Consider the following 25,719-nt stretch of genomic DNA (forward strand, 5'->3'; position numbering starts at 1 on the left):
CAGAGACGATCTTGAAGATAAGTCAGAAAAGTCATTTCACGCTAAAGGTCCTGTGGGTGGTTTCAGAGCAGATGAGGCCTCACTTAGGAGAGCGGAACACAGGAGAGACCCCACATTCCTCCCACCGAGCAGCAAGGCCAGTAGCCGCTGTGACAGTGCTCACTGCTGGCAGTTTCCACATCTCCAGAGGAGTTCCTTAGATCCTTCAAAGGGGAACCTTCCAGTGTGTTCTTCACACCTGATGTGCGTCCTCACACCTGATGAGTCTGTGCTTTGGTGTTAGAGGACTCACACCTGGGGCTGGACCTGAGTGTTTTTCTAAGTGTGGCTACCGCTGACGGGCAGGTGCCATCCCTCAGGCTGAGGCTCGGCTCTTAGGCTAACCTGAGGCCCCATGGCTGGCGGCCCTGCTGGTGTGGACGACCGCTGTGTGCGTCTCTTGATGGCTGGGGAGCATTTTGTTTAAACAGGATCTTTAAAATGAAGTGTACGCTTATAATACAAGTGATGCTTGTGTATTTCTCACTTTAGGAAATAAAATATTTGCCAATTTGATAGAATTTTGACTTTAACGTTAATCGTATTTTTAGATATTGGTTAGCATATTTTACGTTAGGGTATCTTCATTTGATTTTATCTAGTTGTACGTAGAAGACACTGTCATCTTTTAGGAGAAAGTATTGTGAAATTACCTGCTTTAGCCCATGCTCTGGTGACCCACAGCTCTCTCACCTTTGAGCATCGTCTCCCCATTCTAAGCTTTTTTCCCACTTGATTCCTAACCCTGCCTCTTTGAGGAAGCCTATTGACGGGGCAATTAAAACCTTCTCATTGCTCCTGAGACCAGAACAGCAAGATGTTTCCTTTCAGAAGCTGAGAGCCACAAGGAGGACAGCAGTGAGCATCTGCACAGAAACGAGCTCAGAGACGCCCGTGTTCAGTGGAGTACGCCGATGGGGTGGGCGCCCTGGCTCTAGACGCTCTCCTAACACACCTGTGCTTTGATGACAGTCTGCAGGAGCTGCCTGGTGAAGTACCTGGAGGAGAACAACACCTGCCCCACCTGCAGGATCGTGATCCACCAGAGCCACCCCCTGCAGTACATCGGGTGAGTGCGGGCCTTCCCAGGCCACAGTACGTGGGGTGAGTGCCCCCAGGCGTCTCTGTGTGTGGGCCTTCCTAGGCCACAGTACGTGGGGTGAGTGCCCCCAGGCATCTCTGTGAGTGCGGGCCTTCCCAGGCCACAGTACGTGGGGTGAGTGCCCCCAGGCGTCTCTGTGTGTGGGCCTTCCTAGGCCACAGTACGTGGGGTGAGTGCCCCCAGGCATCTCTGTGAGTGCGGGCCTTCCCAGGCCACAGTACGTGGGGTGAGTGCCCCCGGGCGTCTCTGTGTGTGGGCCTTCCCAGGCCACGGTACGTGGGGTGAGTACCCCCGGGCGTCTCTGTGTGTGGGCCTTCCCAGGCCACGGTACGTGGGGTGAGTGCCCCCGGGCGTCTCTGTGTGTGGGCCTTCCCAGGCCATAGCGCTGTACTCCCATCCTGCCTTGGCAGCAGCCTCTCCTGACCAAGGGCACCCCAGGAGCTGCACACGAAGAACCTGGGTCCAGCGCTCACCAGGCCATCCTGCCAGGCCTGCCCAGGCTGTGCCTGCAGATACATTTCCATCAATACTTAGGTAGGCCGGGCGCAGTGGCTCATGCCTGTAATCCCAGCACTTTGGGAGGCCGACATAGGCAGATCACCTGAGGTCAGGAGTTTGAGACCAGCCTGACCAACGTGGAGAAACCCCATCTCTACTAAAAGTACAAAATTAGCTGGGTATGGTGGTGCATGCCTATAATCCCAGCTACTCAGGAGGCTGAGGCAGGAGAATCACTTGAACCCAGGAGGCCGAGGTTGCAGTAAGCGGAGATTGCGCCGTTGCACTCCAGCCTGGCGACAGAGCGAGACTCTGTCTCAAAGAGAAAGAAAAAATACTTAGTCAAGTTAAGTTGTTGGAGAGCCCTCAAGACCAAGTTGAATCTCATGAGTTTTACACAGAATTTGCTGAAGTTAAATTTGATGTGAGCCGGCCCTTGGATACCCCTTTCACCTTTCTGCCGTGGAGCAGATGGTCCTGGGGCCCTGGCCCTGCTGCCCCTGACACATGGCCAAGGTCTTTCTCCCTGCGCTGTGCTCTTCTGCCCAGGGTCAAAGCGAGCCTGGACTCACCCCTGGGCCAGCCACCGTTTCTGGAGAAGGCAACTCTTGCCTGGACGTCAGCAGGAGGCCAAGGGGCCAGCCAGGTGGAGCGTGTGGTTCTCACACAGATTTGGGAGGTCGTTCAGATTTGGGGGGTTGCTCCAAAGGAAGGGAAATGCTCCCCGTACCATGAGGGTAGTAGAGATAATTCTGAAGACACATTTTGAAGGAGGAAAGGCAGATGTGTTTGTTTTTCCCTTTTATTATTATTATTTTTTAAATTTTATTTATTTTTCTTGAGATGGAGTCTTGCTCTGTCGCCAGGCTGGAGTGCAATGGCGCCATCTCAGCTCACCGCAACCTCCACCTCCCGGGTTCAAGTGATTCTCCTGCCTCAGCCTCCTGAGTAGCTGGAATTACAGGCGCATGTCACCACGCCCAGCTAATTTTTGTATTTTTAGTAGAGATAGGGTTTCACCATGTTGGCCAGGCTGGTTTCAAACTCCTGATCTCAGGTCATCTGCCTGCCTCAGTCTCCCCAAATGCTAGGATTACAGGTGTGAGCCACCGCACCCGGCCCTTACAGACTTTTCTTTACGTTATTTGGAAACATTCTAGAAAAGCCTCTGTTCAGTGGAAATCCCACAAAGACCAGGAGACCCCAGGAAGCACTTGGTGGGAGGGGCAGGGACAGTGTCCCCTGAGCGCATAGGATGCAGGGAACCTGGGGTGTCCGCAGGGACGGTGTCCCCTGAGCGCATAGGATGCAGGGAACCCGGGGTGTCCGCAGGGACGGTGTCCCCTGAGCGCATAGGATGCAGGGAACCCGGGGTGTCCGCAGGGACGGTGTCCCCTGAGCGCATAGGATGCAGGGAACCCGGGGTGTCCGCAGGGACGGTGTCCCCTGAGCGCATAGGATGCTGGGAACCCGGGGTGTCCGCAGGGACGGTGTCCCCTGAGCGCATAGGATGCAGGGAACCCGGGGTGTCCGCAGGGACGGTGTCCCCTGAGCGCATAGGATGCAGGGAACCTGGGGTGTCCGCAGGGACGGTGTCCCCTGAGCGCATAGGATGCAGGGAACCCGGGGTGTCCGCAGGGATGGTGTCTTCTGAGCGCACAGGACGCGGGGAACCTGGGGTGTCCGCAGGGATGGTGTCCCCTGAGCGCATAGGATGCAGGGAACCCGGGGTGTCCGCAGGAACAGTGTCCCTTGAGTGCATAGGATGCAGGGAACCCGGGGTGTCCGCAGGGATGGTGTCCCCTGAGCGCACAGGACGCGGGGAACCTGGGGTGTCTGCAGGGACAGTGTCCCCTGAGCGCATAGGATGCAGGGAACCCGGGGTGTCCTCAGGGACAGTGTCCCCTGAGCGCATAGGATGCGGGGAACCCGGGGTGTCCGCAGGGACGGTGTCCCCTGAGCGCATAGGATGCGGGGAACCTGGGGTGTCTGCAGGGACGGTGTCCCCTGAGCGCATAGGATGCAGGGAACCCGGGGTGTCCTCAGGGACGGTGTCCCCTGAGCGCATAGGATGCAGGGAACCCGGGGTGTCCTCAGGGACAGTGTCCCCTGAGCGCATAGGATGCGGGGAACCCGGGGTGTCCGCAGGGACGGTGTCCCCTGAGCGCACGGGACGCGGGGAACCTGCGGTGTCTGCAGGGACGGTGTCCCCTGAGCGCACGGGACGCGGGGAACCTGGGGTGTCTGCAGGGACGGTGTCTCCTGAGTGCATGGGACTCGGGGAACCCGGGGTGTCCTCAGGGACAGTGTCCCCTGAGCGCATAGGATGCGGGGAGCCTGGGGTGTCCGCAGGGACGGTGTCCCCTGAGCGCATGGGATGCGGGGAACCCGGGGTGTCCGCAGGGACGGTGTCCCCTGAGCGCATAGGATGCAGGGAACCCGGGGTGTCCGCAGGGACGGTGTCTCCTGAGCGCACGGGACTCGGGGAACCCGGGGTGTCCACAGGGACGGTGTCCCCTGAGCGCATAGGATGCGGGGAGCCCGGGGTGTCCGCAGGGACGGTGTCCCCTGAGCGCACGGGACGTGGGGAACCTGCGGTGTCTGCAGGGACGGTGTCCCCTGAGCGCACGGGACGCGGGGAACCTGGGGTGTCTGCAGGGACGGTGTCTCCTGAGTGCATGGGACTCGGGGAACCCGGGGTGTCCTCAGGGACAGTGTCCCCTGAGCGCATAGGATGCGGGGAGCCCGGGGTGTCCGCAGGGACGGTGTCCCCTGAGCGCATGGGATGCGGGGAACCCGGGGTGTCCGCAGGGACGGTGTCCCCTGAGCGCATAGGATGCAGGGAACCCGGGGTGTCCGCAGGGACGGTGTCTCCTGAGCGCACGGGACTCGGGGAACCCGGGGTGTCCACAGGGACGGTGTCCCCTGAGCGCACAGGACGCGGGGAACCTGGGGTATCTGCAGGGACGGTGTCCCCTGAGCGCATAGGATGCAGGGAACCCGGGGTGTCCGCAGGGATGGTGTCTCCTGAGCGCACGGGACTCGGGGAACCCGGGGTGTCCGCAGGGACGGTGTCTCCTGAGCGCATGGGACTCGGGGAACCCGGGGTGTCCGCAGGGACGGTGTCCCCTGAGCGCATAGGATGCGGGGAACCCGGGGTGTCCTCAGGGACGGTGTCCCCTGAGCGCATGGGATGCGGGGAACCCGGGGTGTCCGCAGGGATGGTGTCCCCTGAGCGCATAGGATGCAGGGAACCCGGGGTGTCCGCAGGAACAGTGTCCCGAGTGCATAGGATGCAGGGAACCCGGGGTGTCCGCAGGGATGGTGTCCCCTGAGCGCATAGGATGCAGGGAACCCGGGGTGTCCACAGGGATGGTGTCTCCTGAGCGCACAGGACACGGGGAACCTGGGGTGTCTGCAGGGACGGTGTCCCCTGAGCGCATAGGATGCAGGGAACCCGGGGTGTCCGCAGGGACGGTGTCTCCTGAGCGCACGGGACTCGGGGAACCCGGGGTGTCCGCAGGGACGGTGTCCCCTGAGCGCACGGGACGTGGGGAACCTGGGGTGTCCGGCAGACAGAAGCACGGGTTCCCAGAAGAGCCTTCTCTGTCATTATTTGAAATGTTTGAAGCAGCCAGAGCCCAAGTTAAATGACGCGTTAATTCCCCTCATACATGGCTTTTGGCGACACATTTTTTCATGTGTAAACTAGAAGTAAAATTCCAACAAAGCTCCAGACTGGTGATTCTGAACTTTGATATTGTTAAATGGAAAGTGTACAAGAATTATAGAATTAACATTTCCAGCTAACTCCACGTTTCTGTTCTTTTGCCAGTCATGACAGAACCATGCAAGATATTGTTTACAAATTGGTACCAGGCCTCCAAGAAGGTGAGTGTCCGACTGTCTTGCTGATCCCTGAGGCCCCAGCCTGGCCTCTGCAGCCCCTGCTCTCCTGGAAGTTTGGTTCTCGGATGGGAGGCCCCTTTCCTTTTGGCCGAATCACCGTCTTCTCATCCCTGCTCTCAGCCCAACTTCATCTCCTTGGCTGGTCTCTTCTTTCGTCTAAGATGCGTAGACATCTTTCTATCCCTTCTGTGTATTCATTCAGCAAGTATGGATCGCATGTTTAGCACGTGGGACCCCCAGGGCTCAACGCAGCTCCTGCCCCTCCCAGGACCCTGCCTTCTTCCTGGGCCCCACCTCCTGTCCCAGGCCTGCCTCCCCTCATCCCACAGCTTCAGCTTCCCCACAACAGAGGAGCAGCATGTTGGCATAGCGGGTAGCTGGTGTTTCTAGAAAAACTTCACCATAAAGTCAAATTTCATTTAGAATTAAAAGAAATACCAAGTAGTACAAATACCCTGAAAGTGGAAATCAGTTGCTTGGGGATCGCTCAGCTGAAAGCTCCCCAGCTCCCGACACTCTCACGGTGGTGGCCCTCCGCTGGCGACCGGCAAGGAGGCTAAGGAGGGGCCAGGTCAGCGCCAGGTGGGCTGTCCTGGTATTCTGCTCATCAGACCTTTCAAAGGCAGATAGAGAAGCTGAGAATTCACTTGGGCTGGTTCTCACTGTATCTCAGAAGAGGGTTGGAATTCAAAACACAGCTGAATATGCCAGATCCGTAGAAACCGTATCTCGCCTTTAATGCGTGACCCAGAGAATCATACTGTTAGAGGCTTCTTCCCTACTCACAGAGTTCATTCATGCAGGAAGAATTTAGATTTCCTGAGTAAAGGTAGATACAAACAATTAGTCTTTTAATATCTGAAAGTTTTTTAGTCCTGGGAAAAGGCAAAGGATACATTCGAGTTAAATGCTGACACCTTAAGAAACGTTTGCACCGAGTGTTTCAGATGCGTAGCAGTGGGTGGGATCGGGGCGGGACCCCAAGTTTTGTGACCCCCACCAGTGCTGACACTTTAAGAAACGTTTGTGGCCGGGCGCAGTGGCTCACACCTGTAATCCCAGCACTTTGGGAGGCCGAGGCGCCTGGATCATCAGGTCAAGAGTTTGAGACCAGCCAGACCAACATAGTGAAACCCTGTCTCTACCAAAAATACAAAAAAAAAAAAAAAAAAAATTAGTCGGGCGTGGTGTCGGGCGCCTGTAATCCCAGCTACTCAGGAGGCTGAGGCAGGAGAATCGCTTGAACCCGGGAGGCAGAGGTTGCAGTGAGCTGAGATCGCGCCACTGCACTCCAGGCTGGGCGACAGAGCAAGACTCCGTCTCAAAAAAATAAATAAATAAAGTTTGCACTGGAGCGTTTCAAACGCTTAGCAGTGGGCGGGATCGGGGCAGGAACCTCGAGTTTTGTGACCACCACCCCCCGCCAGCAGTTTCTAGGCGTGGCCGTCCTTGCTGCACCTGCTGCTCCCTCAGCCTCACCCCGTGGCCTTTGATCTGTAAAGGCTGCAGTACGTATCCCCAAAAGATAAGGGTTCTTCTTAAAGCTCATAACCACAATACCTTGATAATGTTTAGGAAAATAGTAGAGATTCCTTAATACCAAATAGCCACTCAGTGCTGACATTTCTAGTTGTCTCATAAATGCGGTGCTTTTTGGTTGTTGTTTATTTCTTTATTTATTTTGAGACCTGGTCTCTGCTGCCCAGGCTGGAGTGCAGTGGTGCTATCACAGCTCACTGTAGCCTCAACCTCCCGGGCTCCAGTGATTCTCCCACCTCAGCCTGCCGGATAGCTGGAACTACAGGCAAGCACCTCCATCCTGGCTAATTTTTTGTAGGGATAGGGTTTTGCTGTGTTGCCCAGGCTGGTCTTGAACTCTTGGGCTCAAGCAGTCCTCCTGCCTTGGCCTCCCAAAGTGCTGGGATTACAGGTGTGAGCCCCCACACCCAGCCTGTTTTTGTTTATTCCAATCAGGATCCAGAGAATGCCACTGACTCATGGGCCTCCTTCTGGTTCCCTCCTGCCTCTGCCTTCCCATTGTCCTGGGTTGTCCTGCGGCAGTGGACCTGGGTGCGTTCCACCCGTGTTTTTGGGAAGCCCGCTTCTGGGCATCCATCAGGGCAGGTGTCGTCCACGTGCTGAGCCGGGTGGCACTGAGATCTGCATGCCACCTCCGTTCCATCGCTCGTCTCCACGTGTTAGTTGGAGTGTGCGTCCAGCCTGGAGCAGGTTGTATGTTCTCGTCCACCTCAGCACGCTCTTGTCCGGTGTGGACGCTGCCAACTCCACTCTACATTGAAGAAGTCGAGAGGCAAGAGGTTCCGGAGTGCTCCAGATTGACACCCCCAGGGCACGGTGGCCCCGAGCCGTCTCCCTGACCAGCTCCTGTCTGGCCACCATATTTTCCGTTGAGTCAATATTCTTTTTCTTGTTGTTTCTCAAGCTTTCAGTCAATTGTGGCTCTTCAGCAGGAGGATTCTAACTTTAAAACTATTAGCAGTGCACCTATTTTCTTGATGGAGGCTACTTGCAATTTGTTTAGTTTTATCTGTGGTGCAGACAATTGCAAACCTCATTTCTCCGACCAGAGGCCTCTTCCTGAAACGTGCGTTAGCTGCAAGGATGCAGTGGTGAGGCGAGGCGTCAGCCCTTGAGGGTCCAGGTGCCTGTTTTGGAGGAGACGCCAACAGGGTCCTGCCCCTCCCACCTGGACTCCGGGCAGGCCCTCAACGCTGTCCCCGCACCCCCACATGGTGGGGGCTTGCTGGAAGAGAGTTCCCTGCTAGATCAGAGGTGGGGTTAGGTTTTTAGTGGTTTGTTGTTTCTTTTTGTTTTTATAAATTTTTTTAGAAACCTGTCTTCGTAGAGGCAACATGTTTAAAACATTTATCAAAGTGTCCATTCTCAGTCTCAGCCCACTCTGGGCTCTTTCACTCGGTGGGCGTGTCATGGTCTTTGGTGTGCCAGGCTCCTGTCCGTTCCTGGTGAGGGCCGTGGGGCTCACGCACTCACCAGTCCTCTTTCCATGGATCCTGAACATGCCTGTCACCTCTTGCTTTAGAAACGTGGGGGCCGGACACAGTGTCTCATGCCTGTAACCCTAGCACTGTGGGAGGCCGAGGCAGGAGGATCCCATGAGCTAAGAATGTTTCTTTACATTTTTAAATAGTTGGAAAAAATCAAAAGCAGCGTATTTTATGACGTGATAATTTAAGAATTGAAATTTCATGGTGCGTAGCCTGGTTGGAACCAGCCCCACTGGCTCAGCTGTGGTCGCCTTCACCCGTAAGCCCGTCCGTGGTGCAGCTGAGTGTGTGCCAGGCGTGTGCTGCCTGCCTGCCGGTGGCTTTGAGCAGCCCTCTGCACCGTGGCTGGAACTCATCGTCACTGCATTGGGACGTTTTCATGACCATGTCAGAACGAGAAAAGGAGAAAAGGGGACTTCCAGGGCTGCACTTCGAAGCCGCAGTGAACTCTGGATTATTTTGTTGTTGAACTGTCATTGTTGATGGCAAAGCACCGACTTTCTCATCCGTCATACTGTAGCTATGCTGAGAGCAAACAGCCGACAATGGAGTCACTGACTCAACACCAGCAATATCCCCACTCACAGGAAAGCAGTATTTAGACACCAGCAATATTCCCTACTCACAGGAAAGCAGTGTTTACAAAATGCTGAAAATTTAAAATGGAATGTGTCATCACAGCAGAATTTCTTCTCAGAAGTGAAAATGAAGATATGGCTGTAGTCAGAATAAGTTTCCAATTGGCTGATTCGTTAGCGTTATGTCAACAGTGAGCTCGTCAGATCAGGCTGGACTGCCGCAGCTCAAGAGCAATGTCCAGAGACAGTGAGCTCTTATTTATTTATTTATTCAATCATTTTTGAGACGGAGTTTCACTCTTGTTGCCCAGGCTGAGTGCAGTGGCATGATCTCAGCTCACTGCAACCTCCGCCTCCCAGGTTCACACAGTTGTCCTGTCTCAGCCTCCTAAGTAGCTGGGATTACAGGCAGGTGCCACCATGCCCGGCTAATTTTTTGTATTTTTAGTAGAGACGGGGGTTTCACCATGTTGGCCAGGCTGGTCTCGAACTCCTGACCTCATGATCCGCCCGCCTCAGCCTCCCACAGTGCCGGGATGACAGGTGTGAGCCACCGCGCCCCGCCCCAATAAATGTTTCAGTGCCTGTATACACCTGACACTGAGTGCTGCTATTTTTAATCCTTCTTTATTCTTACAGGTGAAAATTAAAGAAATGGGAACTAGAGCCAAGGGTCAGGGTCTGAAGCTGAGTTGCTTTCCACTGTGTCCGTGGGGCTCTCTCCTTTGCACGGACCTATGTGGCCTGTTGTTCCCGTCACAGCTCTTCTGCAGACTTATGGGAACAGCCTCCTGCTGTCAGCCCCTGTCTTGCAGGCCTCCATTCCAGCTGCTGGGATGTGATTATTTAAGGGAAACATTTTCTTTCAAGCTGCTCTCAGATTCTCCAGGCTAATCTTTCAGCATTTCCCTTGTGAGGCTCCAGCACTCCATCCACCCGCGGCCGGCCCCACGTATCCCCTTGGCTCTCGGGGTCCCCTCCTCTCTCTGCCCAGGCTCTCGGGGTCCCCTCCTCTCTCTGCCCAGGCTCTCGGGGTCCCCTCCTCTCTCTCTCCCCAGGCTCTCGGGGTCCCCTCCTCTCTCTCCCCAGGCTCTCGGGGTCCCCTCCTCTCTCTCCCCAGGCTCTCGGGGTCCCCTCCTCTCTCTCTCCCCAGGCTCTCGGGGTCCCCTCCTCTCTCTCCCCAGGCTCTCAGGGTCCCCTCCTCTCTCTCTCCCCAGGCTCTCGGGGTCCCCTCCTCTCTCTCCCCAGGCTCTCGGGGTCCCCTCCTCTCTCTCTCCCCAGGCTCTCGGGGTCCCCTCCTCTCTCTCCCCAGGCTCTCAGGGTCCCCTCCTCTCTCTCTCCCCAGGCTCTCAGGGTCCCCTCCTCTCTCTCTCCCCAGGCTCTCGGGGTCCCCTCCTCTCTCTACCCAGGCTCTCAGGGTCCCCTCCTCTCTCTCTCCCCAGGCTCTCGGGGTCCCCTCCTCTCTCTACCCAGGCTCTCAGGGTCCCCTCCTCTCTCTCTCCCCAGGCTCTCGGGGTCCCCTCCTCTCTGCCCAGGCTCACGGGGCATCCTCCTCTCTGTCCAAGCTCGTTGCCTCACGCGGGCATTGGTCCCTGCACGGTTGGTGTTTGTGAGGCAGCTGTGTAGGTTGGGGTATGCCCAGAGCGTTTCCCTGGCCTGGCCGAGCTCATGGTATGTAGGGAGGAAATCGTGGATAATAAGTTTGGTGAAGAATTCCTTGGTCACGTAGCACATACGTTACTTTTCAGAGTGATGTCTGGGTTGCGGTTTGAGCAGCTTTTTTCTAACCTTTCTTTGCTGCCTACTGTGTGTTCCCGAGCGGTGACCCGCCTCGTCCACTGTGTCCCCTGGGTGTGAACTAAGGTCACCCTTAGGGGGCCTTTGCCGAGAGTCTGTTTGCTTTTCCCTGGAACCTGCGAGGTTCTGGCCAGCTCTTGCTGGCCATCCCTGGAGGGTCAGGCCTCCTCTGGTCCGGCCAGAGGTGACCCAATGGCAGGTGTGGGTGAGGATGCTGCGGCCCGTCTGCCGTCGGGCAGTCTCCTCCCTGGAATTTGTGCCTGTGGCTGTGGCCACAGACACCAGGGGGCGCTCTTAACCCACTGCCAGGCAACGGGGTGCCAGAGCTCATAGCTGTGAGCAGCCCTCCCTGCAGGCTGTGGACTCAGGCGCCTGGGACACATGGTCCCCGGGGCTCTCGGGCCCTCGAGGGCTCTCTTGGGGTTCCTCAGTGGTGGCCTTGGGTACCTGTGAGCCGGCAGGATCTGCCACTGCGCAGGAGCGTGGGGGGAACCCAGTGGCAGGTTCATCTCTGAGCTGCGGGTGTCCAGGCAGTCCACTGGCTGAGGCGTGAGGTCAGCAATGATGTCTGACGCGGCACTGCTGTGGCCACAGTGTTTATCAAGCCCCTGGTGATGGTTGGTTCTGCGCCATTGGACACTCATAGGCAGTGGCTGAGGTGGGGATGGCAGTCCCGCACTTGGGTTTCCCAGGCCCCGTGCCTGTCCTAGGCCTGGAGCAGCCGGTCTGCGACTCAACGTCCCACGTGGGTTGGTGGGGCGGGTGCCCGGGGGGTGCGCTTCCCGCTGTGCTGAGCCCCCAAAACATCTCAGTCTTAATTTGCTGCTTTCTTATTAGTAGCCTTCAAACTTCATAATGCAAATCCCTAATTTTCTTTATGTGATGTTTATGAACAGAAGTTTAATAGAATCCACTGCCTGTGAGATGAAAGACTGTGTGTTGATTTTCCGCAGCGGAAATGAGAAAGCAGAGGGAGTTCTATCACAAATTGGGCATGGAGGTGCCGGGAGACATCAAGGGGGAGACCTGCTCTGCAAAACAGCACTTAGATTCCCATCGGAATGGTGAGTGCCCTGCGTGCCCATCCAGAAGCCCCGGGAATCCCCTGCATGAGGCCTTTTCTTAAAGAGCTGGCGCCGTCTGCCGGCCCCTCCCACACGCGCTCACGGGAGAACGTGGGGGAACCTGAGGGTGCGGGGAGGTTAGGGTTCGAGGCATTCCTCCTCACTCCTGGTACCAGTGGGAACGTGGGCAGAGGGGAAAAGCCAGCAGGGGAGAGCAGGAGGGCCCCCCGAGAGTGTCTGGGGGGCAGAGGTCAGGGTTCAGAAGGCCTGTGGAAAGAGTAGTGGAAGGTGAACTTCCTGAGACTTCACTTGGCTTGCTTTACTGTAAAATGGCAAAATAATGGTTTGGTTTCTGTGTAAAGGGAATGGTATGTTGAAATCTGAGGGTATCACAACAAATGTTCATGTCTTGAGGACATTTTATTTTCCTAATGGACCACACCAACTCTTAGGAAATGTTTAGGCTCCTCCGGGCGTCTGTGACAGTTGGAGGGTGGGAGGGGCCTGGCTCTGTCACCCCCATGGCTTTGCGGGTCCCAGGAAGCACAGCCATGAGGCGTGGTTAGGAAGCGAGTCTGGGAACCAAGCAGCCCTGTCAGAACCGTTTTACCTGAGGGGAAGTTTTCATTTTAAAAGCGGTGTGTTGAAACATTGGATTTTTAGGAGAAGGCTTTCAGATCGAGGGGCTGATGTGGTCAGCACTGAGCAGCTCCGGGCGGGCCTGGCCATGTGGCCAGTGCGGAGCGTGTCTGTGTCCCACGCCGGCTCCGGCTGCCCCGTCTCTGTCTCCTGTGCTCCCCACGCCTGCACCCACAGGCCCACACGCCCGTTCTGCATCCTGGGGAGACCCCTGCAGACACTTTGCAGACGGCTTTCCTTTGACGCTTACTCCGCTCCGGGGGTCCAGAGTCTCTTAATGGAGTGAATTTTTGGCGGCATTTGGAGTACAGTGTAGTTTTTTAAATGGCTTGACAGTTTGGATTTCATGGTGCGCTATGTTCTGTTTGTGCTAAAAGGTGAAACCAAAGCAGATGACAGTTCAAACAAAGAGGCCGCGGAGGAGAAGCCGGAGGAGGACAACGACTACCACCGCAGCGACGAGCAGGTGGGCGGGGCCCCGGGGTCGCTGCAGTGTTAGTGCTCGAGTGCTCGCCGTGGAGGCATGAGCAGGTGGGCGCGGCCCCGGGCCTCCGGGACACTCCTGTATTAGTGCTCCTGTAATAGTGCAGTCCTGGGAGCACCGAGGGAGGGCTCACACCAGAAACCTTCCCTGGGGATGAAGGGAAGCAGTGACAGCCAGCACCCAAGGGCTGCTGTTTTCTTCCTCCCGACTTCTTCCTTTTTCTTTTTTTTTTAATTACCAGAGGAACACGTGCTTAGGGTAAAGCATGGCAGATATAAAACATGGCAGGTCAGCGGCCGGCTCTGGCCTCAGCCCTGTGGCCCACGTTTTGTGCCTTTTCCTCCGGGCGCGTCTCTGTGCTCCGTGAATGTTACGTGATAGAAAGCAAAGCCTCGCAGTGTGTTGAAAGGAAAGTGAGAGTGAACGTCGAGGGCCTCTTCGTGTGTCATTTACTGTATTACCAGATGAAGACAGAAAAACTACACGGTCACAGAGATGCAGTAAAAGAATTTGATGAAATTCCATACCCACGTCTAGAGAACTTTTTTTTTTTTTGAGATGGAGTTTTGCTCTTGTCTGCCAGGCTGGAATGCGGTGGCGCCATCCCGGCTCACTGCAGCCTCTGCCTCCTGGGTTCAAGCGATTCTCCTGCCTCAGCCTCCCGAGTAGCTGGGACTACAGGCACCTGCTGCTCCGTCTGGTTAACTTTTGTATTTTTAGTAGTGACAGGGTTTCACCACGTTGGCCAGGCTGGTCTCGAACTTCTGGCCCACCTCAGCCTCCCAAAGTGCTGGGGTTACAAGCATGAGCCACCGCGCCCAGCCAAGTAACGGAACCTTAACTTTTTAGTTTACATTTACACGTTGTTTAAAAGGTTCAGTGAGCATTACAGAAATAGACACGTGTGTCCAACGTGGGATGTGATGGCGTTGCCTTGTGGGTCAGTAGAGAAGAGCGGCCAGTTCAGAGAAGGGGTCCAGAGGGGCAGGAAGCGAGGAAATCACCTTCTTCTTTCATGACCCCGGTTTCACTGCCATGCCTGGTTTCCGATGTTGACGTGCCCGGTGCTTCCTCTGTTGGTGGCTTGGCGGCTCTCCTGGAACCACGCTGTTTTTCTGTCTCTGGCGTTGGTCTCGTCTGCGCGGAGGCCCCTGGGTCTTTCCTGGTTGGCCTTTGTTAGGTACTTGTCCTTACAGCAGTTCCCCAGTGGTGAGGAACCCCCTGGGATCTCGTGGAAATTCAGTTTTGGGGTCTGCTGGGTGGGCTGGTGTTCCAGAGGGGTGCAGGCTGCTGCTCCCCTTTACTCTGGTGTAGTTTTCCATGGATCGATGTAAAGCTGTGTGTGATGTCCTCCTCCAGTTTAATCTCTGTTTTGCAGTTTTAAATTTATATCAGTGTTGACTTTGACTAATATTTACCTTTTCTTTTGATCCTTGACGTGCTAAAGATTTATTTGTTGCTTTCAAAAGGGCCAATTTTTAAAAATTGATCAAATATTGAATTTTGTTTTTTTCTTTTTTGAGATGAAGTTTTGCTCTTGTTGCCCAGGCTGGAGTGCAATGGCACGATCTCGGCTCACTGCAACCTAACCTTAGCCTCCCATGTTCAAGCGATTATCCTGCCTCAGCCTCCCAAGTAGCTGGGATTACAGGCATGCGCCACCACGCCTGGCTAATTTTGTATTTTTAGTAGAGACGGGGTTTCTCCATGTTGGTCAGGCTGATCTTGAACTTGTGACCTCGGGTGATCCACCCACCTCAGCCTCCCAAAGTTCTAGAATTACAGGCATGAGCCACCATGCCCTGCTGAATTTTCTTTCTTTTCTTTTTTTTTTTTTTTTTTGAGACAGTCTCACTTTGTCACCAGGCTGGAGTGTGGAGTGCAGTGGCACAATCTTGGCTCACTGCAACCTCTGCCTCCTGGGTTCAAGCGATTCTCCTGCTTCAGCCTCCTAAGTAGCTGGGATTACAGGCACACCCCACCACACCCGGCTAATTTTTATATTTTTAGTAGAAATGGGGTTTCACCATGTTGGCCAGGCTGGTCTTGAACTCCTGACCTCGTGATCCACCCGCCTCGGCTTCCCAAAGTGTGAGTCACTGCACCCAGCCTTGCTGAATTTTCTTAAAACATTTTTTTTTCTGACATCTTGAGTTAAAAGTCTTTTGTTATTCTTCGAGACGGGATCTGGCTCTCTCACCCAACCTGGAGTGCAATGGTGCAATCACAGCTCCCTGCACCCTCTGCCTCCTGGGCTCCTGCCCAAGCCTCCAGAGTAGCAGACACTGTTGGCAGATCACACCAGTTAACTTTTTAAATTTTTTGTAGAGATGGATGGAGTCTTGCTGTGTTGCCTAGGCCGGTCTGAACTCCTGGGCTGAAGCAGTCCACCTGCCTCAGTCTCCCAAAGTGCCAGGATTTCAGGCGTGAGCCCACGCGCCCGCCCAGTCTTTTTGTAAGCGCATTTCCGGCTGTGTTTCCTGTGTGCTCCTGGCTGCTCCCTGCAGACTTTGATGAATAATATTTTCACTGGCATTCATTTCTAAAGAAGCTGTAATTTCATCAGAGTTCCTTTTTAATCGAGAAGTTTGTTTTGAAACATTTGAGTAACGTGGCCTTTTTGGGTTCCATCCACTCCTCTTTCTAGTCTCCTTCCCGGGCGCTCAGGGAGTGTTGTCTACACGGATCTCTGCCTTGGGGGATTGAGATCTTCTTTCTTGTTCACTTGGGTGCAGATTTTCCAGGGGTCCTGGGGTGATTTTCCTTTGGCTGAGTTTGCTGGTTGGTGTGGTGGGTAAACAAGCGGACCCCAGGGGCCAGTTGCCCACGTCCTGCTCTGCCTTTAGCCAGGGTGTGGCCCTTCACAAGAGACCTACCTCTGCCTCAGTTTCTCTGTCTGTGGCGTGAGGTGGTGCTGAGATTGCCTCGAGGTTTTTATGAAGATTAAATGATTTCCTATTTGTGAGGCACTTTGAGGTGTTAAGTTGAATGAATGAGAAACAAGCAGGCAGCCTGGGAGATTGTGAACTCCGACATTCAAGTCCGGTCGTTTTTCTTGTGGATTCTTGTTTTCTCCGTGTCTCTGTAACCTCGCGGTGTTGCTTAGGAGCCATGCTGCTGGCTATGCAGGCTGATGGTTCTTACTTAGTTTTGATGACTTGCACCTTTTGCCAGTGTGGATTCTTTTTTTTTCTTTTTTCCTGTTCAGTGTGTTTTCGCTCTAACCCCCGATTCTCTTGTACTAACATCGCTACGGTTGCTGTTGGTCTCTGCTTCCACCCTCCCTGTCATTTGTTTCAGCTGTGTTACGGAGGCCTTTGCTTTGCTTTTTTGCACACATCTCAGGTTCTCTTTGATAGGAGAGTTTAACCCGTTGTCTCTGTTGTGAGAATACATTTTTTCCCCTCTCCATGAGGGCTTGGACCCGGTTTTGGTGTCTTCTCTCTCTGCTCTAATGGTTTGGGAATTTTGCATTCTCTTTCTGTTCTTCTTGTGGCTGCCCTTAAACTTGGATTCCGTGTCCGTTTGTGGGATTATACGCGTCTATAACTTCGTGATGAGTTCCTGATCTCCGTCTTCCAAAACTTGGGAAGTCATCAGAGGGTTTGTTCCAGATTGTTTTGGGTAATTTTAAAATTTTATTTCACACTAATTTTATTCTAGGAATCGCTTCTTCATCTTACTGAAGTTTTGATGCGACGTTATAGTTATTTAGGCTTAACGGGAGGTTGCATGGGTTTTGTGGGCGTTTCTGGTGTCTTCCTGGTGTGTTTGGATTTGTGCTTCGCCACGTCCGCACATCACTTCTGAGCCCAGTGCGGTGGCCCCTGAGCTCCTGCCAGTCACGGGCTGTGTGTTGTCCCCCTCACACCAGAGACAGTCGTTTTTTCTCTTAACTCTTAAGCCCTCCTCAGTCACTCGGATGAACTGATTAAATTCTGTGCTTTTAATACTAAGCATTAAAAAAATATATATATATATGAGGGAAGCACCTGCCACGCAGGCCCATGTTTCTGCTCTCAGCCTTGTGCCCTCCTCCGGTGGCCCCTCCGAAGGGCATGAAGCTGTGGATGCTGTGCCTGTGCCTGGAGGCTCTGGCCCTCCCACCCCTGGCTGGGCTCCAGCTCTAGGTTTGCTCAGCAGCCAACTCAGAGCAGCCGAGGCTCAGGGTGGCATCAGCCGGCCGTGCTGGCTTCACAGCCGACCTCTTCTCCATCATCTGACGGGCGCAGGCCCCCTCGCTGCCACCCCCACTGGTGGGCACTCAGCCTCAAGGCACAGGCCTCCTGGGACTGGTGGCTCCTCTGAATCTTCCTGAGAGAGGCAAGTTTAGTCATCGCTGAGCAATGCAAAAGCGTGTCGGGTTTATTTACTCACAACGATGTCTTCTAAACCAAAAATACTTGACGGGGCCTTTCTTTCTGTTTTCCGAGGGAGGGGATGGGGATCCTCCTGGAAGATGGCGCCCCCTGCACAGGTGAATGGCGTTTCCCACACTTGACCTTGGGAGTTTGGAAACTGGCGAAGCCGCCTCTTCCACTGCCCTTGCTGTTCCCTCCTGAGGTCCCTGGTCGTTCTTTCTCCTCTCAGTTCTGCCTCCCGCAGTCCCTGCATCTGCCACCTTCTCTGTGTGACCCCATTCCTTTCACAGCCGGAAGCCTCTTGGTTAGCCTCAGGTGACTCATTTGCTTCACAGCTGTTTTTTGCTCTCATCTTTTTTTAAGTATAAGCCATCAGTCTGTTTAATTCCAGAACTCTCCTTTCTGGAGCCTGACTTCTTTGGGAGCAGCCGGCGGGTTTCATGGATGCACGGCCACAGCTGTTCCGCTCTTTTCCCCCAGCTGCTGCTTCCAGAGCCTGGCTTTGCGTGGGCATCCTGAGGCCTCCGGGGACCGGGCGGGCAAGGGTGGGGTTTGTGGATAAGGAGTGAGGTGGGGGACGGGCCTGCTGCCCTGAGCTGGGGTCCTGAGTGTCCGCCGGGACTCGGGGGTGGGGTGCCATGCAGTCTTGGGGATACAGGGGCTCTACATGGACTTCGACCCCTGTGTGTGCAGCCTCCTCCTCCGGTTCCAGGCCCCCGGGGTCTTCCCACCAGACTGAGGCTGGGCAGACGGGAGGGGCCTGCGCGTGGCTGTGACCCCGCCAGGGCAACCCCAGAGATTCCCGCCGCCTTCAGGCCTCTGTCAGATCGAAACGCTCGGCCTCCGCCCATCTTCGTTTTCAGAGCCTCGGGATTGCCAGTGCCCTCCTGGTGCCCGTCTGTCCAGGGCTCTTCTGAACACGTCCCTGATGAAACTCTTCTCTCACTTCAGTAGGCTTTGTCCTCTGTCGAACCACAAAGGTTTGTGTTTGAGATTAGCTCCGTTACCTGGATAGTGGGAGACAGATCCCGGCCCTCACTGGAGGCCCCTCTGGGCGCTGATGGCTCACACACCTGAGCTGCCAGGTGGCCCAGGAGAGGGCATGGGCAGCTTCTCTCCCAGAGCTGACAAGCCCCGGAGCAAATGGCAAGGAAGTTAGAACAGAACTTTAGAGCTTTTTTATTTTTCTGAGACAGGATCTCACTTTCTTGCCTAGGCTGGAGTATAGTGGTGCAATCTCAGCTCCCTGCAGCCTCGACCTCTTGGGCTCAAGTGCTTCTCCCAACTCAGCCTCCCGAGTAGGGACCACAGGTGTAAGCCACTGTACCTGGCCTAGAACTTAATGTTTAAGAAGACTCTTGGCCGGGTACGGTGGCTCACGCCTGTAATCCCAGCATATTGGGAGGCCGAGGCAGGCGGATCACAAGGTCAGGAGATCAAGACCATCCTGGCTAGCACAGTGAAACCCCATCTCTACTAAAAATACAAAAAAATAGCTGGGCGTGGTCGTGGGCACCTGTACTCGGAGGCTGAGGCAGGATAATGGCGTAAACCTGGGAGGCAGAGCTTGCAGTGAGCCAAGATCACGCCACTGCACTCCAGCCTGGGCGACAGAGCGAGAGTCCGGTCTCAAAAAAAAAAAAAAAAGAAGGCTGGACCAGGCACGGTGGCTCACACCTGTAATCCCAGTACTTTAGGAGGCCGAGGCGGCCAGATTGCCTAAGCTCAGGAGTGCGAGACCAGCCTGGGCAACAAGGTGAAACCCCGTCTCTACTAAAATACAAAAAATTAGCTGGGCATGGTGGTGGGTGCCTGTAATCCCAGCTACTCGGAGGCTGAGGCATGAGAATCGCTTGAACTTGCAGTGAGCTGAGATCGAGGCACTGTACTCCAGCCTAGGTAACAAGAGCGAGACTCTGACCCTCTACGAACCCTACATTCAGCTTCCCTTGGAGCGAGCAGCTGCCCAGTGGACTTCAGGGGCGTTCTGGGTCCTGGCAGGAGTCGCCTCCGTCTTTGGTGGTCCTGGCACCCACAGACCCAGTGGGACTGCAGGGCTGGTGTGGTCTCTGCTCATCTTCGCTCGTGCAGAGTTAGGAAACCCTTACCGGGCCTGTTGACTTGGTGGGTGTGATGTCCCAGCACCAGAAACAGGGGAAATGGCTCCTATACCCTGAGCAGGCTGGGGGGTCTGGTGTGGGGTCCCTGCCGCCCTCCAGAGGCTCCAATGGCTCTTGTGTGTGGAGCTGGAATTGTGGTTTGTTTTCACTCCTCCGAGTTGTGCCTCCCTGGCCCACTGGCTCCTGTCCGCACCCTCGGGCATGCGCTGTGCTCTTGGGACTTCACACCCGAGAGCCGGACACGTGCTCCTGCTGCACGCCTGCTGGAAGTGGGCTCTGCCTGCAAGGGCCTCGCAGCTGGCGTGGTGAGGGTTGGCTGGTGGGGAGCGGAGAGCCCACCCATCCAGGCCAGAGCCCCTGGAGGTAGAAGGGGTGGAGGGTAGAAAGAGCCTCTCCTGGACTGTAGAGGTGAGGCAGGAGGTAGTGAGCTGGGACCTGGTGCCAGGCTGCCCCACGTGCCGTGGGTGGTGAGTCCGGGGCAGAGTGAACGGGTAAGGCTGGAGGTGAGGTTGGGGACCTTGGGGGCCTATGGTGAGAACTTGCTGTTCACCCAGAGGAGGGAGATGAGGCAGTTGGGATGTGAGGTCGGGGTGTGCTGTGGGATGCAGCCTGGCGTGGCTTTATCCCCAGAGGGTTGCCGCTTAGCGCAGCTGCTCTGCAGTGAGCTGCCTGCACGGCCAGGGTGGCCATGCGGAGACCAGGCAGGCGTCTGAGCCGGAGGCCCAGGCAGGTGGCGGTGCGGGTGCAGCACTGGGTTTGGGGCATATTTAAAAGGGAGGGAGCCTGCAGGATTCGCTGGTGACCCAGATGCAGATGGCAGATCTTGGGCTCTTTTTCACTTCCAGGTGGACAAGGAGCTCAGTGTTCCCAGGCAGGCCGATGTGTAGCCATAGACAGCGACAGGTCTTTCTGCAGTGCCCTCTTTACAATCAGAGTTGCATTTCGAGGTGTGTAACGTACCCGCTTGATGGTGACTGCTGTGTGCACACAGGGCCGCGTGGTGTTGCAGAGCACGCGGCGTTGTGTGCGTGGCACGTGTTGTTACGCTGTGACTTTTTTACACTTAATTTCCCATCTCTTCTAATACTGGAGACTTCTAGGTGGTGACCAGCCCGTCACTCCTCTAAGACACTGCACTTGTCCCCCTGGGCAGGTGTGTTCCACGGTATCTGTGTTATTTCTGATTCCAGTCTCCTGTGTGTGGGGTGTCCAGCGACTCATCGCACGTCTCTGGGCTCCTCTGCGTGTGAGTTGCTTACTTGTTCTTTGCCCGTCTCTGTCCTGGGAAGACTGACTTTTCCTTATGTGAGCTGCAGGGCTACCTCCTCCCTCGCCGCCCCACGCTCACTGCAGGGATCGTCTTTCCTTCTGCGGCTGTCGGCTTTCTTCGACCTATCATCATCCACAGTTTTAAAATTTGACATAATTAAATGTATCAGTATTTTCTTCTGAATCTTAAAAATGTTTCCCCATTCTAAGGTCATAAATACATTCTCTTACATTGTCTTGTAAAATATTTTAAAGGTTTGCTTTTTAGTTGGGTTGTAAGCCCCTGCAGTTGACCTTGTGTGTAGAATGGACAAGGTGGAGTTCAACTTTGCCAAGTTTCCACACTCTCAGGTCCCCCTGGGCTCTCTGCTCTGTTCCGCTGGTCTCTTGTCTCCCATTGTGCCAAAACAACAAGGAATTTACTGAATTGCAATGATTTATTTTACCATTAAGTTGTGGTCTTCTGGGAGAGTACGTACCCCTCCTCATTTTTCTTCTTCAGAATTGTCCTTTTTTTTTTTTTTTTTTTTTTTTGGAGATGGAGTTTCACTCTTGCCCAGGCTAGAGTGCAAGGCCTGATCTTGGCTCACCGCAACCTCCACCTCCCGGGTTCAAGCGATTCTTCTGTCTCAGCCTTACAGAGTAGCTGGGATTACAGGCACATGCCACCACACCCGGCTAATTTTTTGTATTTTTAGTAGAGACGGGGTTTCTCCATGTTGATCAGGCTGGTCTTGAACTCTTAACCTCAGGTGATTCACCCGCCTCAGCCTCCCAAAATGCTGGGATTACAGACGTGAGCCACCGCCGCACTTGGCTTTTTTTTTTTTTTTTTTTTTTGAGATGTAGTCTTATACTCTGTCGCCCAGGCTGGAGTGCGGGGGTGCAATCTCGGCTCACTGCAACCTCTGCCTCCCCGGTTGAAGTGAGTCTCCCACCTCCGCCTCCTGAGTAGCTGGGATTACAGGCACACACCACCATGCCCAGCTAATTTTTGTATTTTTATTACAGACGGGGTTTCACTATGTTGGCCCAGCTGGCCTCGAACTCCTGACCTCAAATGATCCACCCGCCTCAGCCTCCCAAAGTGCTGGGATTACAGGTGTAAGCCACTGCACCCGGCTCTTTTCTAAACTCTAGAGTTGAACATTCCTTTAGTTTCCAGCTTCATAATTTGGTTCTTATTAAAATAATTCTAGAATTTTCATGTTTTTTTTAACCAGCTTTCTAAATTGTGTTACATGCACATAAAATATGCCATTTTAACCATTTTCAGGTGTGTGGTTCAGTGGCCTTGGGTACAGACCCAGTGTTATACAGCCACCACCACCACCATCATCTCCAGAGCCTTTTTATCTTCCCAAACTGAAGCTCTGCCCCCATTAAACACTCACTCCCCACCCCGCTCCCCCAGCAGGGTTAGATCGCAGAGGGGCCTGCCGGGGGCTCTGAGGTGATGGAAACCATCCGAGACTGCCATGGCGATCATCGAGAAAGTCTGTGAATTTACGGAAAATTATTGCATTATATACATAAAAGAGGTGTGTGTAAACTGTGCCATAATAAAGCCTAAAAATTAGAAGCGTGCTTGTAACTTAGTGTATTTAAATAGGTAATACATTCGTTTAGTCCTAAGGTTAATATTATTGAAAAGGTTTAATTTTGTTCTCATCTCTGTCGCTGTCTGTAGTGACCTATAGAGAACCACTGTGATTACCTCCTGTATGTATGCAAATCTGAGCAAACGTAAACATATTTTCTTCTTGTTTTCCTTCCACAATCCCCCCCACTCCCGCCCCCGCCCATGTGTGTCTGCATTTTCCCGCAGGTGCATGCAGGCCCGCGTTCATCTGTGCAGCCCTTCCCGCTGCCCTGCGGGCCCCATACACTGCAGACCCCGCTGCCTCAGACCTGTGCCTGCGTGGCTGGCACATCTGTTCCCTGAGCCGGAGACGGCGGCTGCCTGTTGAGGGCAGGGTGCGTCCGCTGCTTATAGAGACGTGAAGCCCACCATAGCCATTCTGTTGGCGTGCGTTTGTCACCAGCTGTGTTCCCGTATAGAAACGTTTCTTGTCTTTGGGGGGGCTTCTTCCTCATTAAGCTCTATTTCTTAAAGTCCCATGACATACTAATCTAGCTATGCCAGCTTTCTGTTGGTGAATACTTGTGTGATATTTCTGTTCTTAAAATGTCTTAAATGTGACACTGTTTACAACGTAGAGCTAGGTTTTTTAAAAAAATCAACTTTTTTAGCTGGCACGTTACCTTACACATTCCACGATTTTCCATGGAGGATGTGAGTTGGTTCCTGCTTAATTTTTTTATTTTGCTGTTTTCGTCAGTTTTTTCCTATGCTTCCTTCCTCCCTGTTGTCGAGTGAATTAGTAACTTTCTTTAATCTCTTTCTTTCTTCCTCTGGTTTGCAAGGTATAAGCTCTACTTCTGTTATACTAGTGGTTACAAAATGTATAAACTATTTACATTTTTAGAAATCCAAAGTTGGCCTGGCGCGGTGGCTCACGCCTGTAATCCTAGCACTTTGGGAAGCCGAGGCGGGCAGATCACGAGGTCAGGAGATCAAGACCATTCTGGCCAACTTGGTGAAACCCCGTCTCTACTAAAATACAAAAAAATTAGCCGGGCATGATGGTGCGCGCCTGTAGTCCCAGCTACTCGGGAGGCTGAGGCAGGGGAATCGCTTGAACCCAGGAGGCGCAGCTTGCAGTGAGCCGAGATCGTGCCACGGCATCCAGCCTGGCTACAGAGGGAGACTCTGTCTCAAAAAAAAAAAAAAAAAAAGTCCAAAGTCACTGTAAGTCTGTGCCCCTCCCTGCACAAGCACCCCCACCGCGGCTCTCACCGGGCACCCCCTTTCTCCCTGCCTCTCACTTCTTCCGCCAAACTCCGGGTCTTTCTCCCCTCACTGCCCCTCCCCCGAGCTCTTCTCGCTCCAGACTCCGGGTCTTTCTTCCCTCGTGGCCCCTCCCCCGAGCTCTTCTCGCTCCGGACTCCGGGTCTTTCTCCCCGCGCGGCCCCTCTCCCGAGCTCTTCTCGCTCCAGACTCCGGGTCTTTCTTCCCTCGTGGCCCCGCTCCCGAGTTCTTTTCCCTCCGGACTCTGGGTCTTTCTCCCCACGGCCTCTCTCCCGAGTTCTCTCTCCAGACTCCCAGATCTTTTTCCCCCTCGCATTGTCCCTCTCCCGTGATGCTTGCAGGCGGCCAAGCTCCATCCCACCCCGGAGCAAGGATCTCTCTTGCTCTTTGCACAGAATCCACTTATCTCCCCAGTGGCTCTTGCGGGGACTTTAATGGGCTGTGCTCAGTGACTGCACCGTGTCGGAGTGGGTATTTCTTGTATTTTGGATTCTTTTGCTTCCTGAATCTGAGGACTGCCCTTCACTGTTGTGGGAGATCCTTAGTCACTGTTTCTTAACACTTCTTTCCTTTCTGTTCTTCCCTCTGGGGCTCCCGTCTTCTCCCCTTTCTCTTAGCCTTCCTTTTATTGTTTGAATTGGTGTGTTTATCTCTACTCCTGATGGGTAACTTCCTCAAGTGAATTTTTTTTTTAGGACATTAATCTGTCCTTGGCTGAGAAGAATCTGTGGTTCAGCCATCCACTGAGATGTTAGTTTCCGTGAGTGTTTTTATTTTTAGGAATTGTATCTGATTACCTTCAATACTTGCCCGTCTGTACCCCTGGTGTCCTCCCTTTTGTATCTTTTGTAATTTTAGACATAACATATTTCAGTGAACCCCCTGTCCATCCTTCCACTGCATTTTTAGGCCCTAACTGTGCCGTTTGTTGCAGCTCCACCTGTAGAAGCGTTTGCCGTGAGCGTCGCCCTTCCTTGTCAGGCACATCTTGGGGGCCAAGCCGGCCGGGCCCTTGGGTGAAGCCTCGTCCTGGGCAGATTCCTTTTCGCACCGGCAGGGAGCCCGTGGCTGCTGGGACTCCACAGTCCCCTTCAGTCACTTTTTATCCTGCGGCCAAACTGCTGGTAACCTGGAAGGCAGCTGTGACCTTCCGCCTGTGGCCCTGCTCAAGGCTTCTCCCTGCTGTCTCCCCGCAGTCGCTGCTGTCTCCCCGAGTGCATTCGCAGACACGGGGCCGCCCACTCCCCTTTGCGCCGTGTTTGTCCGGACAGGCTTAGCTGGAGACCAAGAAGCCAGTGCCTGCGATGGATAAATAACTCTGGGATTAACTCTCAACTATCATGTTAATAACACACAGAATTAACAGGGTGAGGTTATAGTTCACAAAACGGCAAGCAGACGATAAACAGGTTTTCAGATAAGGTATGTAAGATTCTTTTTCTGCAGTGTTGAAGTCAAAGCAGATGTCTGATCTCAAAAAGGTCAGCAGTCCTAGATTGAGGAATTAGTGAAATATGTCTAAGGAAGTCTCCAGAACCGTCCGGGGGAACCCTCCTGCTGCGCTCTCACCAGCGTCCTTTCCTGCAGGTGAGCATCTGCCTGGAGTGTAACAGCAGCAAACTGCGGGGGCTGAAGCGGAAGTGGATCCGCTGCTCAGCCCAGGCGACCGTCTTGCATCTGAAGAAGTTCATCGCCAAAAAACTCAACCTTTCGTCCTTTAACGAGGTAACAGTTGATCCCTAAGTAGAAACCATAACAAGTCCTCTCTTATTTCTAAAGGTAACACTTCTAAGATTCTTTGCTTAGTTTTGTTTTGTTTTTAACAACTTTGGAGATTTTAACCAGAAAAAAATCAGTTTTGCCTGCTTCACCGGGGAGCGGGATAGGAGACAGCCCTAAGGGTTGTAGGATGCCCAGAGACAGGGAACGTGGAACGCTACTGTGAGTGGAAGAGAGAACTA

General features: G+C 54.0%; 1 protein-coding gene across 5 annotated transcripts in view; it reads left to right on the forward strand.

The window, feature by feature from the left end:
• Positions 1-25,719, forward strand: part of PCGF3 (polycomb group ring finger 3) — a 71,200-nt gene that overhangs the window by 37,006 nt on the left and 8,475 nt on the right. For all 5 annotated transcript variants that reach the window (XM_034958105.3, XM_034958107.3, XM_034958106.3 and 2 more), the window contains exons 5-9: positions 1,012-1,108; positions 5,475-5,530; positions 11,903-12,013; positions 13,030-13,118; positions 25,346-25,483. In XM_034958105.3, coding sequence (XP_034813996.1) covers positions 1,012-1,108; positions 5,475-5,530; positions 11,903-12,013; positions 13,030-13,118; positions 25,346-25,483 — 491 coding nt within the window. The remainder of the gene's footprint in view (positions 1-1,011; positions 1,109-5,474; positions 5,531-11,902; positions 12,014-13,029; positions 13,119-25,345; positions 25,484-25,719) is intronic.

Source organism: Pan paniscus, chromosome 3 (genome assembly GCF_029289425.2).
Source record: "Pan paniscus chromosome 3, NHGRI_mPanPan1-v2.0_pri, whole genome shotgun sequence".
Classification (NCBI taxonomy): Eukaryota; Metazoa; Chordata; class Mammalia; order Primates; family Hominidae; genus Pan; species Pan paniscus.